General features: G+C 55.7%; 2 protein-coding genes across 12 annotated transcripts; one reads left to right on the top strand and one right to left on the bottom strand.

The window, feature by feature from the left end:
* The first annotated feature begins 132 nt into the window (after positions 1–132).
* PTCD1 (pentatricopeptide repeat domain 1) lies at positions 133–11,421 on the top strand. Of its 4 annotated transcripts, XM_081555791.1 has the most exons (10): positions 133–288; positions 1,163–1,284; positions 1,363–1,675; positions 3,252–3,392; positions 4,647–4,865; positions 5,605–5,706; positions 6,444–7,151; positions 8,240–8,356; positions 9,013–9,195; positions 10,815–11,421. In XM_081555791.1, the coding sequence occupies exons 2-10, from the start codon at positions 1,196–1,198 to the stop codon at positions 10,995–10,997; spliced, it is 2,055 nt and encodes a 684-aa protein (XP_081411917.1). In that variant the 5' UTR covers positions 133–288; positions 1,163–1,195; the 3' UTR covers positions 10,998–11,421. The 4 variants fall into 4 exon arrangements, 3 of the variants coding, with proteins under 3 accessions (XP_081411917.1, XP_081411916.1, XP_081411918.1); XR_014072853.1 differs by having other exon boundaries at positions 1,163–1,675; positions 8,240–8,388; positions 8,941–9,195; XM_081555790.1 differs by having other exon boundaries at positions 1,163–1,675.
* A 1-nt stretch (position 11,422) lies between these two features.
* Positions 11,423–18,695, bottom strand: BUD31 (BUD31 spliceosome associated protein). Of its 8 annotated transcripts, none has more exons than XM_081555951.1 (7): positions 18,447–18,695; positions 18,194–18,301; positions 17,010–17,131; positions 16,524–16,646; positions 13,586–13,708; positions 13,200–13,366; positions 11,423–12,217 (listed from the first exon to the last, which is right to left on the bottom strand). In XM_081555951.1, the coding sequence occupies exons 4-7, from the start codon at positions 16,615–16,617 to the stop codon at positions 12,188–12,190; spliced, it is 414 nt and encodes a 137-aa protein (XP_081412077.1). In that variant the 5' UTR covers positions 16,618–16,646; positions 17,010–17,131; positions 18,194–18,301; positions 18,447–18,695; the 3' UTR covers positions 11,423–12,187. The 8 variants fall into 8 exon arrangements, with proteins under 8 accessions (XP_081412077.1, XP_081412072.1, XP_081412076.1 ...); XM_081555946.1 differs by having other exon boundaries at positions 11,423–11,661; XM_081555950.1 differs by lacking the exon at positions 17,010–17,131 and having other exon boundaries at positions 11,423–11,661.
* Between the last annotated feature and the right edge of the window lie 19 nt (positions 18,696–18,714).

The following is an 18,714-nucleotide window of genomic DNA, read 5'->3' as shown; positions in this document are numbered from 1 at the left end:
TGTTCAGGCCCGGCCAATGGAGCGCAGAGTGCGGGCCGCTCCGCTAGGCTCGACTAGCCGCTCGCCGAATGGTCCCACCTCCATGCGCGACCTGAAACCACGCCGAGTTCGCGACGCGGACTGCGCCTGCGCGAGATCGCCCGGGGCGAACCTGGGAGAGCTCGTTGGGGACGCGGAGCCGGGGACGCGGCGTGGCGGCGTCGGGCCTGGCCGTGACGCGAGGCCGGGCGGAGTGGCGCGGACTCCGGGGCCGAGGTGCGGGCGTGTTCACTGGGCCGGATTCCTAGAGTGAGTTTCTCGTTTGACCCTCTAAGGACCCCGGGGGCCAGGCGAAGGCGGGCCAGGGGGGCTGCGAGGATCGCTGCAAGGGTCGGAGGTGGAGGCGTCTGCTGAGGAGACCGGTGTAGAGAAGGCTCAGATCGGCCTGAGGTTCCCCGGGAGAGTCTGGGGAGGGGTGGGCCCCCCGGGGGGAGGATCGCGGCAGCGGGTCTCGCATTCAGGGATTATTAACCCTGGGCGGGTGGAAGAACCCGGGGAGGAAAAAATTACACCTTTATCGTCATAAGTGAAACTTAGCAAGTCTTTCCTCACCTGACGTTGTCTGTGCCCAAAACGAAGTCGTGATTGCAAATAGGAAAATGATAGTAAATGATGGAGATAAGAGTATCCACAACTCCTACAAACTCATTTACAGTCATCGCTGCTTCATCAGATCGCTAGGACCTTGTTACTTAATGCTTGGAAAAGAAGACTCTATAGTAATTACAATTCTCTGCTTTTTGATTAATGTGTGTAAACCCTTTATTTAATGTGGCTACTTGAAAATTTAAAATTACATACAGGCTCGCACTGTGTTTCTGTTGGAGCCTCTCCAGGTGCAGAATGGTACAGATCAGTAGTTTATCAGGTGCTCACCGCCCTGTGCCTGCACCCTGATATCTTGAGATTGGATCGTTGCCATGGTGCTGTGTGGGTGATGTTATAGGTAACTCCAGTTTACAAGCACAGAGACTGAGGCCAGAGCAGCGAGTGCCCAGGGACACAAGGATGGTTTGGTGGAGCTGCCATCTGAACCTAGGCTTTCTGACCTCAGGACTTGTACCACTTATCTGTCTTCTTTCTCCTTTTTGTGACGATGAAACTGACTTTCATTATTTTGTAGACCTATGCCAGGCCCCGGAGGAGAACGCCAGAAATGGACTTCGTGAGGCTTGGTCGACTCTTCTCCAGCCCCCGCCCCGTGGGACTGTCCATCCTGTGCCACTTTGACCCTCTCAGAGCCAGGTGGGCTGGAGGCAGGGAGGGACCCGTGTGGCCGAGGGCCGCAGGGTGGATTCGGCTAGCACCAGCAGCCTTCTCCAGCTCTCTCTCTCAGCTGCCCCTCGGCTCGGAGAGCCAGAAGAACGCAGGCAGCCTCAGCTCTGACCCCGGCCAGCCCAGCCCCACGGCCACCCAGGAGGAAGAAGAGGAGGAGAGCTTTGGGACGCTCTCTGACAGATACTCCTCTCGGAGAATGTTCCACAAATCGACGGCCCAGCTGTATAACCTGCGGCTCAAGGAACAGAATATTGAAGAAAATGAGGAAGGGGAGCTGGAACCAAAACCATGGCGGGGCCCCAGAAACACCCCTTACTGGTACTTCTTTCAGTGCAAACGCCTGATCAGGGAAGGAAAGGTAGGGAACCCTTGGACTCTGCTGCTCCTGACTCCGACTTCCGCGGTGCCACGGTCTTTTGTGAGGGGCCACCCTGCCGTCCTGGTGGGATGCTCAGGGCTCCTCTCCCCTCTTTGTCTTCATTCCCCCCAGTGCTGCCTCAGGCGACCCTCTAGCCCCCTGGCTTCCCGTGCCCCCTCCTCGGTGCCTTTGTCATCATCCTGTTACCAACCCAGCCGTCCCACGGGCTCCCCATCTGTGTATCCAGCTGCCTCCTCACCATCTCCGTTATACTTACCCTCAGTGGCCTGGAATTCTTGTTCCCAACCTCAACTTCTCTACACTTTCTTCATCTCACTAATTGGTAACCCGGTTTTTCCATCCGTCCAGGCCAAATCCCTTCACCCCAAGTCTTTTTTCTCTCACTAACTCTACCTTCAAAGTGTCTCCCATCCTAACTTCTCACAACCCTCCCCCTGAATGCCCAGGCCTAGGCTTCTCCTCCTTACCTCCCCCACTCCCCTCCCACCCCCCGTCAGCTATTATGACGTTTGTCACTAGTCTCCCCGAGGCTCTCTCCACCTCTTACCCCGCCGGGGACTTAGACACGGAGCCGTGAGCAGAGAGCAGGTGACCTTTCTCCTCCCTCTAGCACTCCCGGTGTATTCAGTGACAGTGGGGGTGTTCATTTTCTTAGGTATTGATAATGAATTCTACTTAGGTTTAAAAATCTCTTGGAGGTATATGTTGAAGCTTTTGTGAATGAAGTGATAAAATGTCTGGAATTTGCTTTAAAAAAAAATTGAGTTGGAAGGAGGAGTGCAGGATATTGATGAAACAAGATTGGCCAAACATTAATATTCATTGTAATTACACCTAAAGAATCCGCCTACAATGCAAGAGACCTGGGTTCAATTCCTGGGTCAGGAAGATCCCCTGGAGAAAGAAATGGCAACCCACTCCAGTATACTTGCCTGGAAAATCCCATGGACTGAGGAGCCTGGCGGGCTAGTCCATGAGGTTGCAAGAGTTGGACACAACTTGGCGACTAAACCACCACCACCACTTTTGTGTATACTTGAGATTTTCTGTAATGAGAAGCCAGAGTCCTCATGATAGCTTATGAAGCCTGCAAAAACGGCCTCTCCTCCGCCTAGACCCTCCCTTCCCTGTCTGCCTGCATCTCCCCTCCTTCACTCTCTCCCCTGCAGCCACCTCCCCCACGTCTCAAGCACACTCCTGCTTCAGGGCCTTTGCACTGGCTGACCCCTCAGAGAGCCACCTGGCTCCTTCTCTCACCTCCTTCAGATCTTCGTTTACCTGGGCATTGCCCCTGTGCTCAGGGAGTTCCCCCATGGTCATGGGGCCAAGAGCGCTTATAGGTGGTGGGAGTCTGGTGGGCTTTCCTTCCTGGCCACCATGAAGTTCCCTTGCAGTGGAGCACAGGGGCCGGGAGGCTGATGACAGAGGCCCAGGGTGTGTGTTTGGCTCCTGGGCCGGCCTGGGCTTGAGCTCAGGGAGGATCCCTTAGCCTCGATCTCCCTCCCTCTGCTGAGGCCCCTTCTTTGTGTCCTTCCTCCCCCGACCCCTTCCCCAGCTGGCCGAGGCCCTGGACCTGTTTGAGAGGCAGATGCTGAAGGAGGAGCGCCTCCAGCCCCTCGAGTGCAACTACACTGTGCTGATCGGGGGCTGCGGGCGGGCCGGCTACCTGAAGAAGGCCTTCAGGCTCTACAACGACGTGAGCATGGGGCAGGGGGCGGCAGGGGCCAGGCGCCCTAGAAGACGGGCTTTGGGCTCCAGAGTTGGGTGTAGGTCCTGAATGTATTCCCTGCTAGTGCATTACCCTGGGTGGACAGTTTCACCTCTCCAGCCTCAGTTTTGTGGTCTTATCACAGGTGACATTACCTGGGCCAGAATGGTTTATCCACCACGAAGGTGCCCTTTCCAGCTGCTTTTCATTGAGTGTCCCTCACATCTTTATTATCGTTGTTGGTTACCCATTTGTCTATCGTGTGTCTCCCTTCTAGAGAGTACGCTCAGTGAAGACAGGCCTTGCCTGTCCTGGTAACCCCAGTGACCAGTACCTGGCCTGTAGTAAGTCCTTAGTATGCGTCTGTTGAATACGTGAACACATACAGAGTGTCCCCCCATCCTCGAAGTAGGGATCACCGTCTTCGTTTTTCCAGTGAGGACACTGAAGCCTGGAGAGATGAAGTGCTGTGTCTAAGGTTACCTGTCTCGAGTGCTGACTTGGGAGTTGCGCCCAACCACGGACTAAGAGCGGGGCTCCGTACGCTCTGTGGCAGCCGGTTGCCACCCTTGGTCAGGGTCAGGCCCTTCTCTGGGAAATAGCGAGCATTTGGCTCTACCAGGAGCTTCTCAAGCTCCGTCACCGGGAGGGCTTGCTAAGCAGTGTCAGCCGGGCAGGAGGAGAGCTGGGGAGGCCTAAGATGTGCTGCAGGGCCGTGCTCCCGGCTGGCACTCCGGGGGCCACTCTCCCAAGACAGTCTCCTTTGTAACAACCTTCCAGTGTGACCGTATCACCCCCATTTTTCCCATGACAAGCTAATTGCCCACAACCCCTCAGTTACTAAACATTGGAGCTGGGGTTTGATGACCCCTCCTGCCCTTTCCCAGATCAGATCTATCCCACAGATCTTAACAGTCAGGGCAGCCTGGGCGGCCAGAGGGCAGGAGCGTCAGGAAGACCCTGCCGTAAGAGCACTTCAGGCCCAGGATGGGCTGCTGAGTACCTTGGGGAGGATGCTTTCTCGTTTGGTGCCTCTGGGGAGTGAGGCCAGCTCTCAGGACCCCTCAAGTTGAGTCAGGGATTTGGAGAGCCTAGCTCTGTGTGCTGGTCAGCTCTGCCATGGCACAGGCCCCACTCCAGGCCTCTTCTGTGCAGTAGCAGAGTCCTCTCTAGCCTCCTCTCCCCATGGCCCATGCATCCAGCTGATCCCAGAGCCACCTCCAAATTTTTCCGTCTCCGCAGATGAAGAAGCGGGACCTGGAGCCCTCAGACGCCACCTACACAGCCCTGTTCAACGTCTGCGCCGAGTCCCCCTGGAAGGACTCCGCACTGCAGAGCGCCCTGAAGCTACGGCAGCAGCTTCAGGCCAGAAACTTCCAGCTCAACTTGAAAACATACCACGCCCTGCTGAAGATGGCCGCCCTGTGCGCAGACCTCAGGATGTGCCTGGATGTGTTTAAGGTGGGGCCGTCCCTTCCTTCCTGCTCCCCACTCAGAGTGAGGCCTGTGAGGCCGGGCTGAGGCTGTGCCCTCTGTGTTGCTCGCGTGGGAAGGTTCAGGCGCTGATGAGACAGGCCCCCTGTCGGCCTCTGGGGCTCACCGAGGAGTCCCTGCTGTCAGAGCCCTGGGTGGGACAGAGAGGCCCCAGCCCTGTGAGGGCGGGAATTCTGTGTGCTGCCGTGTGCTGTGTCCCGCTGAGGGCGCTCGCTGGTGAGATGCATAGCGCTGAAGATGAATCGGTGCTCGCCAGGGCATCATTGCAAAGATCTTACAAGGCAAGTCCTGTGGCCCCCGCTTCACCAATGAGGAAACTGAGATGGGCGCCTAATGCTTCCCACACTCCCAGAGCAGGCCAGCGGTGAAGCTGGGACATGAAGCCAACTCTGGGCAGGTCCAAAGCCTCGTGTGCACAGGTTAAGAGTGGCTCCTGGGCGGATCTTCGTGGAGGGGCTGCACAGGAGTGACAGGAGCAGAGCCAGGAAGAGAGGCCTGGGGAAGAGGGAGTGCAGGCCCCGGGGAGCTCTGCTCCACAGCTGGTACTGAGCCACCCCAGGCCGGATTCGGGCCCCAGTGCTCAGGATACGCAGCCCTGGGCCTGCCGTGGGGTGTCTGTCGGGCCTGAGCCAGACCCAGTAGGCCTGAGTCTGGGCCTAGGCTTTTCTGCAGAGTCTCAGCAGGCCCTCTTCATTCCCTCCCCTAGGAAATCATCCAGAAAGGACACGCAGTCACAGAGGAGACCTTCAATTACCTGCTCATGGGCTGCATCCAGGACAAGAAGACCGGCTTCCGGTACGCCCTGCAGGTCTGTCTCCCTGGCTCTGCTTCCTGTTTCCCGCTGCGCCGCTCACTCCCCCCCACGTGCCTGTGCTGGGTGCAAATAATGACTCTGGGTGCGCTTCCTGAGCACCTGCTCCTGCCCCGTGCCAGGTATTTTTATATTTGTGATCTTTCGGCCTTCCCAGAGCACACTGTTCCCCGAGTTTTACAGATGGGCACACAGCAGGCACTCAGAAAGTGCAGCTGAATCCAACTCTTAAGTCAGCCTGGACTCTTCCAGAACCTGGTCTCTCTGGCCGTTCCTCCCCGGGGAGTAGGGAGAAGGGCTGGCAGAAGCAGAGGGGTGGAAGTGCGACACAGTTTGGGGTGAGCCAGGAGGGGAGGTGGCGCTAGTGATCTACCTGCCAGCGCAGGAGATTCAAGAGACACGGGTGTGATCCCTGGGTTGGAAAAATCCCCTGCAGGAGGGAATGACTACTCACTCCAGTATTCTTGCCTGGAGAATCCCATGGACAGAGGAGCCTGGGGGGCTACAGTCCGTGGGGTCACAAAGAGTCAGACATGACTGAGCAACTAACACACACGTAGGAGGGGAGGAGGGTGCCTGTGTGGGGTCCCGGGGGCTCCCAGGTTCCTGGGTCTTCAGTTGCCCAGAGTCTGGAGTCATGCCCCATTTGCCAACTGGTTGCTGCCCGGATGCCTGCTGTGCTGAAGGCTCGACGGAGAGGGCCCTGGGGGCTGAGGTCTGCCTCTCCTCGGCAGGTGTGGAGGCAAATGCTGAGTCTGGGGCTCCAGCCGAGCCGGCACGGCTACAACCTGTTGTTGGGGGCAGCTCGGGACTGCGGGCTGGGGGACCCGGCGGTGGCCTCGGCGGTGCTCCTGAGGCCCAGGGAGGAGACGGCCCTGCTCCAGCCCCCGGCCGGGGGACGGCAGGCCAGGAAGAGAGCCCAGGTCAGGGCGGACCACAGCGTGTCAGTCAAGCTGCACGTAGAGGCCCTGGAGAGGCAGCTGTTTCTGGAAACTTCTCAGGCACTTGAGGGACCTCCGGAGCCTCAGGAGGCCAGAGCCCCCGACCAGGCCCAGTCTGGGATGGAGACCAAGGCGGAGCCCAACCACACGGTGGCCCTCACCTCTGTGGCCCCAGAGCCGCCTCCCTGGGGGCTGGAGGCCAACCTCCTGACCCCAGGGGCGGCCCCGTTGGCTGTGGTCTCCTTTGGGACCGTGAATACCCCCGCCGACAGACTGGCCTTGATGGGGGGTCTGGAGGGCTTCCTCGGCAATATGGTGGAGCACGGGCTTCGCCCCGACATCAAAACACTCACACTGCTGGCGGAGGTGGTGGAGCCTGGGAGCCCCGCAGAGTCCTCGCTGCTGAGTGTCCTGGATGCGCATGGGGTGGAGGCCGACCTGACCTTCTTCAACACGCTGATGAGGAAGAAGAGCAAGCTGGGCAACCTGGAGGGGGCAAAGGTGAGCAGCTCGGGGGAGGAGGCACAGGGCTCCCTCGTCTCCTTCCTCCCTGAACTCTCTCCTGCAGGCGTGTCAGTCATTCCCAACAGAGGTGGGCAGACTGCCCGGAGCCCCTGTTCCAGGCCTGGGCTTGGGTGACAACTGGGAATCGAGTGGTGGACCAGCCATACCCCCCGCCCTCCCAGGGGGGCTCCCAGTGATGGGGGCGGACCCCAAACAAGTCCTTGCACCGACGCAGCATACGGGGACACGTGGCCTGAGAGGCTGATGGTTCCTGAGTGTCCCTACCCTTCAGCCCCCACGCCCCCTCCCCCTGCCAGCCTCAATGACGTCATCCATTGTCACACTCACTTTGCCTGATGCTGTCCTGAGAGTTTTGCGTCATCTGTGTCTTTACTGACCACACCAGGAAGCTCTGCCGCCCATGGCTTTACCCATTTCACACACGGGACACCAAGGCCCTCATGGGAATTTGTCCATTCGTACGTGTTTCTATGTGATGCCCTTTTTGCCAGAAGCTCTGACCTGGGCTCTCGTGAGCATCAAAGATGACAGAGCAGCCTCTGCCTTCAGGCCCTCCACGCTTTCTCTCAAGCACCCCGGCCTGAGCAGGCATCCTCTTCCTCTCCTCCCGCCCGGGACTCCCTCGGCCGGCACTGCACATCCTGTTGTCGGCTTTGTCTCCGGCCCTGGACCGCGGGACTGCCACCCCCTAAGGCCCCTGGTGCTCGATCCACGTGGACGTCCTGAGCTCAGGGTGGATGGTGGCCGGTCGAGGAGCAGGAGGGGCAGGAATATGGAGGATCTGGAGGAGAGATGGCCTGTTGGGGACTGGCAGGCCAGAAGGCGGGGTGTCCTCGCAGAGCAGGTGAATCCAAGGAGCCGGGCAGTGAGGTGCTGGGCAGGACCCCCAGCCTCGAATGCTGGGCCAAGGCCAGCACCCAGGGTGGTCAGCAGGGGGAGCCGTGAGGCCTCGGAGAAGAGCCGTGCCTCGGCATTTCCAGCGTCCAGCCACGGGCTTCACCAGAGAAGGCTCTCGCTGGGCTGGTGGGTTATAGCTCACAGTGATGCCGCCTCTGTCCCCACAGGCCCTGCTGCCCGTCCTGGCAAAGAGGGGCATTGTCCCCAACCTGCAGACATTCTGCAGCCTGGCCATCGGGTGTCGCAGGCCAGGGGATGGCCTGCAGCTGCTCTCAGACATGAGGGTGAGTGGGCCCTGCCCGCACAGGCCCCGGGGGTGAGGGTGGGGGGTGTGGGGGCCTCCCGAACCCCCCAGGCCTCTGTACTCAGGGTAAGCTGCGGGGAGCAGGGCAGGGAGCGTGAGGTCTCGAGCTTCAAGTGAGAAGGGTCATTTGTCCAGTTTGGGAGAAAGGAGACCGTGGTGAGGGGCCGCAGGTATGGGCCCTGAGAGCCAGGGGTGTTATGATCACTGAGGTGGTGGCCGTGGGGTGAGATTGAGGGGAGAGGATGGCTCTTGGCCCCAGCCCTCTAGGGGCATGGAGGCCGTGATGGGAGCAGGAGGGGCCAGAATTTTGGGGGGACAGGTGCGCATTGAACCCCAGGAGGCATCTCCTGCCCATGGCTTACTGCCTGAGTGCGTCAATCTCTGAGAACAACACTCTGCTTTCTGTCCAAGTTCTTCAGGGCTGAGAGGGCAGGGCCTTCAGCTGCCTGGGATGGACCCACGAGGGGCGTGTGGAGTGGGGAGTACAGCCTGTTGTTGCTGCAAGGTCCTGCCCTTCTCGCCCCTGGTGGCTGGTCTGCAAAGCAGGCCCGAGCAGCAGGGTAGCTCCCCAAGTCTGACGTGCCCCACGAGGCCGCGCTCTCCCAACTGCCGCCATCTTCTCGCTGAATGTTCCAGGAATCCCAGATGACCCCCAACACCCACATCTACAGCACCCTCATCAACGCGGCCGTCAAGAAGCTGGACTACGCCTATCTCATCAACATCCTGAAGGACATGAGGCGGAACAGAGTCCCCGTGAACGAAGTGGTCATCCGCCAGCTGGAGTTTGCAGCCCAGTACCCACCCAGCTTTGACCGGGTGAGCGCACCCGGCTCTGACGTGCCCATCGTCTCCCTGGCCAGCGTCACCCTCACGCCCACCCCACCCTACCCGACCCCTGTGCTGACCTCCTGGGATTGGCATCCTCTCGCTTTAAACTGTCTGTGGCTTCCCTTGGGGAGACTCCCACACTCCTGAGACCACAGCTGGCCAGTCCCTGTCCACGTGACTCATCTCAGGCCACTCTCCCCTTGGTGCCCTGTCAGCCCCTGTCCCGTGGTCACTTCTGGATAACATCGGCTTCTTCCGTGCCTCAGGGTTCTCCCCGCAGGCTCCCCTGCTTTTCACGTTCCTGCTTCCTTCTCATCCCATTGGTCCCAACTCGGGTGACTCTTCCTCAGCGGGGCCCTGCTGGCTGCCTCCTTACAGCACGGCTCCCATTCATCCTGTTTCACGGCCTGTACTCACACGTACTCGTGTGTGACCCTCACTATAAGGAGAGTGAACACCCTTAGAGGTGGGAGACTGTCTGTCTTGCTCACCCGGGTCCCGGGTCCCTGCCCAGCACAGGCTGTTGTTCATTGAGTGAATGGGGATGGCAGGAGGGTGGTGACAGAATGTTCTGTAATGGCCACTTCTCTCCTTGCTGTTCTGAAGGTGTCAGGCTCTGGGGTTCTGGTTTTGAGGTCCACCGCGTCAGGCTCTGTGACCTGATGGGTACGGAGCCAGTCAGCCAGGACACACCAAGCCTTGGGGCTGGGGTCAGGGACGGCTGTGCAGGGAGGACGCTGGGTGCCACTGAAAAGAAGGCTTAGTAAGAGTTAGTGCGACAGCCTCATGGACAGAGTGTGCCTGGCAGAGGGCAGGGCTGGGCCTCTTTGACTGGCTGATTGTCTTATTGATTCTTCAGTTCTTTACATACTCCATAGACTAGGCTTTTGTTGGTTCCATATTGCAAGTGTCTTTTCATCCTTCCATATTGCAGAGTCCTCCCTGGAGGACCCACTAGGGGTCTTCTCAGGTTCAACCAAGAGTCACCAATTACCACAGGCCTAAACCTTATTGTATTCACTCATACATTCACTCACTCATGATGGGGAGCTTGTTTCTGTTTGTGATTGTCAGATTTTTGCTGCACAAACTTTTAGACTCTTATCAGGTACACATTCAGAATTGCTAAAACCTTTTGAATCAACCCATTTATCATCGTGTGGTAGCAGTGTTTATTTCACGCATCTTTGTCCTTTTGTCTATGTACGCCTGTCAACTCTCTCTTGGTATCTACCTGGTACGTCTTGTTTTTCTTTGTCCCACCTCTCCTGAGACCCCTGCAGCAGTGCAGAGATGACAGTCAGGAGGGCAGCAGTGCCTGTGCCAAGCAGGAGGTGCTCAGCAGTGGGGGCTGAGCAGTGGCACACGGCGAGTCTAGCTTTGGGGGGCTAAGGTGCCACCCCTGGCTAGAGGGGCTCAGCAGCACAGACTTATAGGAAGGCAGTACTCTGTTGAGCAGCTTCTCTGCTCTTTTCCCTTTGACCAACTGGAAGCAAGAACAGCTTCTCTGAGGCCTGAGCCACCTGCCGCGGTTTGGGGTCTGCTGTAGGTAGCAGGCAGTGAGTCTCATTGTAGCCCCTCTGAACTCTATGCTTTTCCAATTACAGTACAAAGGGAAAAACACCTACTTGGAGAAGATTGATGGCTTCCGGGCTTATTATAAGCAGTGGCTGAAAGGGATGCCAGCACAGGAAACCCCTCACCCGTGGCAGAAGTTCCAGACGAAACCAAAAGGAGACCAGGACAGCATCACCGAGGCTGATATGGACAAAGACCCTGGGGGCAGGTGAAGAGGAGGTCCTGGGGACCCCCAGCAGAGCCAGAACAAAGTGCACAGCCTTCAGAGGGCTCTGTGGGAACCCCAAGAGTCCCCTTCACATGAAAGACAGTGAATGTGCTAGGGCAGCTGCAAGCACGAGGGTAAGTCCAGGGTCAGAGCTCCAGCTTAGGTGTCGGTCTGAGGACAATCGCTGGCCTAGGTGCCCAACAAGTTCATGGCAAGTGCCAGAGCAGCGTGGGCCACCTTGGCCCATCATCTCAGGCCATCCCCATCTGAGGGTGACGACGAGGAGGGTGAGTTCGTTCCAGGTCACACAGCACCAATGAGGTGGAGTCGGGATCGAGTCCTAAGGGCGACTAGTCTCCGGGGCCTGGTGCCGTCCCCCTGGGTGCCAGACCTCTGGCTCTGAGAAAGAAAGGACGCAAAGCCCAAAAGTTTCAGAAGTTTTTTTTATTTCTACAAATCACAGCTGATGAACACCAAAGCCTTCCCACAGAGAGACCATGCTCCTAGTCAGGCCTGGGGGCCGCTCTGAGGAAGAGCTGCTCCCAAGAAAGGGTGGCGTGACGGGCGGAGTCCTGCGCGGCCCAGAGTCCAGGGTGGGTGGAGGTCCGGGCCGCTGCTCAGCCAGAGCAGCCGCGGCAGCCACAGTGCGTGCACTCGATGATCCGGCCCTGCGGACAGAGGACCCCTAAGACCCCACGCCCATGCGTGGGAGCCCCCCCGAGGGAAGCATGGCCACAGGACACCCACTCCCCACGGACCCTGTGGACAGAGGACCCCTGAGACCCCACACCCACACGCAGGAGCCCCCCCGAGGGAAGCATGGCCACGGGACACCCACTCCCCATGGACCCTGTGGACAGAGGACCCCTGAGACCCCGCGCCCACACACGGGACCCCCCCACCCCGAGGGAGGCGTGGCCACAGGACACCCACTCCCCACAGACCCTCCTCAGAAGCCCTCCGTGATGGTGCGGGATGGGGAAAATTTGGTTCCCTCACGAAGATGGGAACAGCTGCTGTTGACAGTTACATCTCTATGTGGATTTAACTTATACAAATTCAGTGTACATACTTGCTCCCCAAACAAAAAAAAAAAATCTGAGTGATTCCTGTTACTCTGTGAAGCAAGCACGACACACGCTTCAATGAGCTGGAGGCAACTGCTACGGCTGTCAGGGCTCAGTGCCAGGGCCCTCACGGTCTCCTCTGGGCTGGGGGAACTTCCTAGTAGGGGTGTGGGAGAAGAACGGGGTGTCCTTGAATCTGTATGGCTGCAGGACAGCTGTACCCCTGGTCAGGTGTGTGGTCTAGTGTCCAGCTGGGGGCCTGCCAGTACAGGAAAGGGGTTTATTCTCCTTCTCCCTGTTTTTTGGAGAAGCAAGGCTGGTCTAAGGAAACAAGATCCAGTGGTGAAACTCAACTAAATCTGTTCTGGACACCGCACGGTGAGGCTCTCAGCAGAGCCGGGGCTCCTGCTGCTCTGCCGGCCCCCCCAGACCTGCACAGAGCCTCCCTTGGAAGGCAGCCTGTGCTTGCCCTCCACTGCTCTGCACACCCATCCTGAGCTTCCCAAGAACTCGGGGGGACAGACCTGCCTGCTGAGCTGAAGCCCGTGGGCCAGAGCCGAGGCTCTCCCACATAGGCTAACCAGTGCTGCAGCCTGAAGAGACCGTGAGAAAGAAGGCATCTGGCCTGACCTTGCTCGCAGGCAGCCGAGGGGCTGTACTCACAGGCCGCTAACGGCCCAGTAACCCTCCTCTGCGCCTGCTGCCGCTCCCCTTCAGGGGCGCCTGTGCACAGAGCTCACCACTGCATGCCCAGCACCATTCCCTAGCCGCCCAGAGAGTGCTGGCACAAAATGCAGTGAGGCTCAAGTTGAAGTGTCAGTGGGAGCAACAGGAGGCCGGGAGAAAAGGAGGACGAACCCCTGCTACCTGACCCACCCTCCCCTGGCTTAGCCCTCCCAGCCAAGCTGGGGTGGGGGTCATCACCCGCATTTCCTGTGTGAGGATAGGAACCAGTAACTTGCCTGGCACAGATCCCTGACCAGAGAGGCTCCCTCCCAGGGGGAGGGCCAGCAGAACACCCTCCACGGAACAGAACATAAAACCTGTTGTGGTCAGCTAGGTCAGCTAAACTGCTTATGCTAGCATCACACTTAATTGTCAGGCAGGAGGTGGGGTGGGGTGGGGTGGGGTGGCATTACCACTTCCAGCTTGCTTTTGGGGACCCGGCAGATGCAGTTTGTCCCAAAATTGGTGTCCCGTGTCTGAATGCACCGCAGGCAGCACAGGTTCTCGTACCCTTGCTTTTTCCATTTTGCAATCAGGTTTTTATCTGCATAGCCTTCTTTAATACAGTACTCATACAGTTCTGCAAAAAGACAGGGAAAGGCCATCAGACCACAGTGTAACAAAGCTCTCTGGCCCACAGCCCATCACTGCCCACCCTAAGAAAGAGTGTTGAGTCAACACTGGCCCCCTTTCATTTTTTGGAAATGGGAAACATCATGATACTTGCTGAGGTTTCAAGAATTACTTAAATCAGATAGCCACTCAAGCTGGAAAGGCCAAGAGAACATTGGCCAGTTACCTCTGCTTATGGCTTTCCGCTTGTAGAAGAGGTCAAAGATGTAGCGGGTTTTCTGGTGATGGATCCTGAAGATGGGCCACAGAGATTCCACTTTCCTCTTTCCCTCGTGAGGTTCTGTCTCAGCTGTGGAGAAAACGTGTGTGTTTGCTTTGTTTTGGAGAGTAGGGTTCATCTGCACAGGATATAGTAGTATTGTTCTATCACCGGGGATTTATAATTCAGCTCAATAAACAGGATTCTGTGATCTAAGCCAAAGGCAGGTACGAGGATCCGGCAACACCGTGTGTCTGCTGTGGGTGAGAGCATGCTCCGGGTACCCAGCATACAGCACTGAACAAGACAGACCACAGAGCCATGATCTGGGGAGGAGGAGGCAGACCAGCCCCTGGTGGTAAGGGATTAACGGCCACAGAGAAGAAGGAAACGTGGAAGGGGATGGTGAGTCTAGTGTGGAAAGCCACGTGGCCGGATGGGATGACCGAGGGAGGTGGTAGTGGGGACCGCGGAGCGCCTCAGCCTGCTGTCCTAGAAGTGGAACCTTCCCATGCTTTGGTGGTGGTGTTGAGTTGCTCAGTCATGTCAAACTCTGCGACCCCATGGACTGTAGCCCACCAAGCTCCTCTGTCGATGGGATTCTCCAGGCAAGAATACTGGAGTGGGTTGCCATGGCCTCCTCCAAGGGGAATCTTCCTGACCCAGGGGTGGAACCCACATCTCCTGCATTGCAGGCAGATTCTTTACCACTGAGCCACCAAGAGAAGCTCCTGTGCTTGGAGTCATCTCTTAAGGTTTTAATCACAGCATTTCTCTTTGGATTTGTTTTCACAAGGTCATGTGAACATTCTTGGATATCATTTTGGACAGGTCCACACACACAGTGGAAGGCAGCCTGCAGTGGGCAATGTGGAGTTCTGCCCCTGGGAGGGTATGAAAAGAGGCCAGGGGTAGGGACCTCATGGCTCAGGGTAGACTCAGGTTTCTGCCTCTTAGTTAATGCCTATTAACTCCAGAACCTGAGCAATAATTCTTTTAAAGCCACTCTTAAAAAGTCTAAATACATGTTCATTATTCAAGTACTGATTATGCTTGACTTTCAACTAGTTTAAAGTACTTGTAAAAGCAAAGTTATTTACAAGTCCTGGTTACAGTCCACAGAGATAGTCCCTATACTTCTCAGTCACCCATAAAACCCCCACCACACCCCTCTCTGTTCCTCAGTCCCTATAATCAGGCTCTTTTTGTTTGGGGACTTCTAGGGTAATAGTGGCTATACAAAAACTTGAGTAGTAAGCTAGGAGATACAAAGAGCTGGGCAGTTGTGCTGAGCTAGGAAATACCAGGGACAAACTAAAAGAGGAAACAGCAACTTTCCTTTCTAAGATAACAATGCCAACTGCTTCAACAAGTGTGAGTTGTTCTATAGAACAACTCAGATCAGAAAGACAGGCCAGCAGTGCCACTAGCTTTGGTCCTCTGTGGCCTCAGAGCGTGGCTGCAAATCCCAAAGGCAAAACTTGAGTTGAAGGCAACAAACTGGAGGCTGGCAGCCCCTGCCGGCCTGGAAGCAGCCTTTCGTTCCCCCACAGGTGCTCTTTTTTAGGTTTGAATGTTAAATGGAAGAGTTCACATAGAAAAGCTGGATTTCTGGCTCATCTTGGGGGAGGAAGCAAATCTGGAAAAGCTGAGGCTGCATCTGACATGGCAGAAAGGGCCCTGGGTGGGGAGCAGCTTCTGCCCACCCCAGAGCTCACTGCTGTCCCCAACACTGAATGAGCTCTGCCACCCCCTGCCATCCACTCTTTTTCTTTATAGTGGAAGTGAAAGCAACAGGAAACTGGGGCTTAAAACCTGTGTATCAAAAATGGGAAAGCTGAGAAGAACTAGATGGTTAAAGAAAAAGAACACTTTTGACAGTAAAGAACATCTTATCCATCTAAATGCTCTCCCTTCAAGAAGTCATCCCTTAAAAGGGGGTTTATTTGCAAGGACTCACAAATTATCTCTTCTATTACAGCAATCTCTTTAAAGTCCTTTATGTTGAATAAAGATCTGTTTGGAGAAAAGAATCAGCCCCAAATGACCTTGATTATTGCACGTTCTGGGTATTTAATGGAAGTTACCTGATAACGCTCAGCTTCAAAAAAAGGAAGCAAAGTTAACACCCACTTACTAATTATTGCTGAAGGGATGACTTCAGAATAACAAGGGTTAATTACCAAAAACCTTTAAGAAAAAAAGATTGCTTTAAAAAGCAATTCATTAAGTAGTTAATACTGTGATAGGGGCAACAGGAGAAGAGGATGGGAGAGGGTGAGACAGTTGGATGGCAGCATCAACTCAACGGACATGAATTTGAGCAAACTCTGGGAGACAGTGAAGCCCAGTGTGCTGCAGTCCATGGGGTCACAAAGAGTAGGACATGACTTAGGGACTGAACAACAACAGGGCCAACAATGCTTGTGGCTTCAGGTTAAATTTCCCAAAACTGCACACTACACTGATACACAAAGTGCAGGATCACATAACACTTAGGGGGAAGCGAAGATTGTGCATTCTGGACAACTGGTAGATGATGCAGAAACAAAGCGATGATGAAAACAAACCCACAAGAAAAATCCAAATAAAAACATTTCAGAAAATTTGGAGTGAAAACAGGATTTTCCAAGTAAATATATTTTGTATGATTTTAAATATACTTCTACCAGTAAATAATTCTAAGTAGACTATTTGATCTATACTCCCTAAAGGTCTTATATACTCAAAAACATTTCTGAGGACCTTCTCATTTGTATTATCTTACTTTCTGGCATTTATAGTATTCCTATCAGTTAAAAAGCAAACAAAACATACCAGTGTCAGGTGGCCTCGGTGGTGCAGCCTGTCTCTTCCCATTTATCCTTGGGACACAGGCCACCCAGGCAGGGACTCCCCAACTCACCTTCTCTCATTTTTTGATCTAATTCATCCAGTGTCGGCTCGATCAACTCCCACCCATCTGGGGGAGCTTTCCGGCTTCTTTTGACTTTAGGCATTTTTTCACTAGAAGATAGTCTGCAAAAATCTGTGGGGAAAAAAAAATTAAATGAATTGGTTTCTGAGCCTCAGATCCCCAGAGGGCTTCACAAGCCACAACTCTGGTGCACATTCATATCCGTAAATCTGTTTCCTCATCTGTGTAATGGGGAGAATCTACTTATGGGGCCATGTGGGGACTTGATTATATGTAACGTGCCTGGTATTTAATGTGTGCTTAGTAGAGTTTTGCTATTATCATACAAAGAATAAGACACACACTGTCCCTGAGAAGGTGATATTCTAGCAAAGAAATGCAAAGCGGAAAGGGAATTACAACACAGTGTGAGGGAGACTGATTGGGAGAGCAAAGATGAGTGTTGAAAAAGGAAAAAGGGTGAAACCAAAGTACCTCAGGGTCTGCTTCCCAAGAGTATAATAGAAAGATCTCAGGTCTCTTCAGTTACAGGCTCGGATTCTTGTCCAGCTCTGACTTTGGAGAGGTCACATTCCCTTTCTGGTCCTCAATCTTGTCTATAAGGTGAGGACAGTGTATTAACTGGATTGCCAAGGTCTCTTTTAAACCCAACAAACATACTATATAAAGGAAGTCATGTAAAGCCCAAAGAACAGACCAGCCCAAATCTACATAGCAAGTCAGTTTTCAAACCGCAAGGCATTTCACAGCTAGCAAAGAGAACTCAGGGTGGGACTTCCCTGGTGGTCCAGCTGCTAAGACTCTGAGCTCCCAATGCAGGGGGCCTGGGTTCCATCCCTGGTCAGGCAACTAGTTTCCACATGCCGCAGTTAAGAGTTTGCATGCCTCAACGAAGACCCGGTGCAGTCAAATAAACATTTTCAAAATATTTTTAAAAATACACTAAAAGAGAACTCATGTTAATTATCTTTAAGCAAAGCAGACTCCTCCTTTCCCACGCTCATTCATTTCCTCCCTCCTGATATGTTTACGAAGCCCCGCCCTCTTCGCCCCATTATGTGAATTCTCAGTAACAACCTTACAGAAGATCAAACTCTGGGTCGCACAGAGCTGGGAACCGGCAGAGTTTGACTCACTGGGGGCTCCTGACTCCCAAATCTGAGGTCTTTACACTTGTCTCCCCTGCTCTGAAGCTAGAGACGAATGGAATCTGGTCCCTGTCCCAAGGAGCACGGGCTGGGAGGACAAAGAATGACCACTCTACTAAGTAAAACCCACAGAGAGTCGAGGGCCTGGACCAGCTTGGGAGTCAGTGGAGGCCTCCCATGGGAGGTAACAGCTAAGAAGCAACCTGGTCAGGAAGAAAGAGATGTGGGGCGGTGTTAGAGGGGTGGTAGCGCTCGGGAGGAGCGGCGAGCGGAAAGGCGTTCGGAAGAAGCGAGTGAAGACGTTACAACCCGGGTTGTAAAAAGGCTCAGGGAGACTACGGCATCTGAACCGGGATTACAAGGAAAAGCAATATTTAGACAACAAACGTTCTAGGCGAGGGGGGAAAGGCGCGAAAAATAAGGGCGGGGAAGCCTAGAAGCAAGGGAATCCCCAAATTTCCCATCCCCTCCGCGGAACCAGCAAGACGCCGCCTAGTCTCCGGAACTCACTTCGACCTTCGGGTCCAGAGGCCCGAACCTGTCCCGGTTCGGCTGTTCAGATCGCCCTCGGGGCCAACGCAGACGTCCGATCCCTGGCCCCCAGCCGTCACCAAGGTCCTAGAGAAGAGAAGGGAAGCACTCACTAGGCCCTCCGTCACGATGCAACGTCCCTTCTGTATCCACCACCTCAGCTTCCCCAAGTATCCCTTCACGATGAGGTCCTCGCGGAGCCCCGCCCCATGAAGCGGGGCGATTGCGTTACCTTAGGTGTCCGCAGCCCTGCCTGTGTAGAATTCCAGCGCCGCCGTCTCCTTTCGTCCGCCCTTCCCGGCGGGGTGGGCTAGCAGGCTCGCGCGCCTCCCACGGCGGGGGTCGGGAGGGACTCTGTTGCCCAGCAGCGCGCGGGCGAGCCTGGGCTCAGGCGGGGCGTGGGACAGCCCGGCCTCCCTCAGGGCCCCGGTTCTCGCGGCAGCGGCGGCGCGCAGAGAGGGGACCGGGGCCGGGCCGGGGCGGGGCGGGGCGGGGCGGGG

The sequence above is a fragment of the Giraffa tippelskirchi genome, chromosome 13 (genome assembly GCF_054371585.1).
Source record: "Giraffa tippelskirchi isolate mGirTip1 chromosome 13, T2T-mGirTip1v1.2.pri, whole genome shotgun sequence".
Classification (NCBI taxonomy): domain Eukaryota; kingdom Metazoa; phylum Chordata; class Mammalia; order Artiodactyla; family Giraffidae; genus Giraffa; species Giraffa tippelskirchi.
Note: the sequence above shows the minus strand (reverse complement) of the source record. Positions and strands in the feature narration are given on the sequence as shown.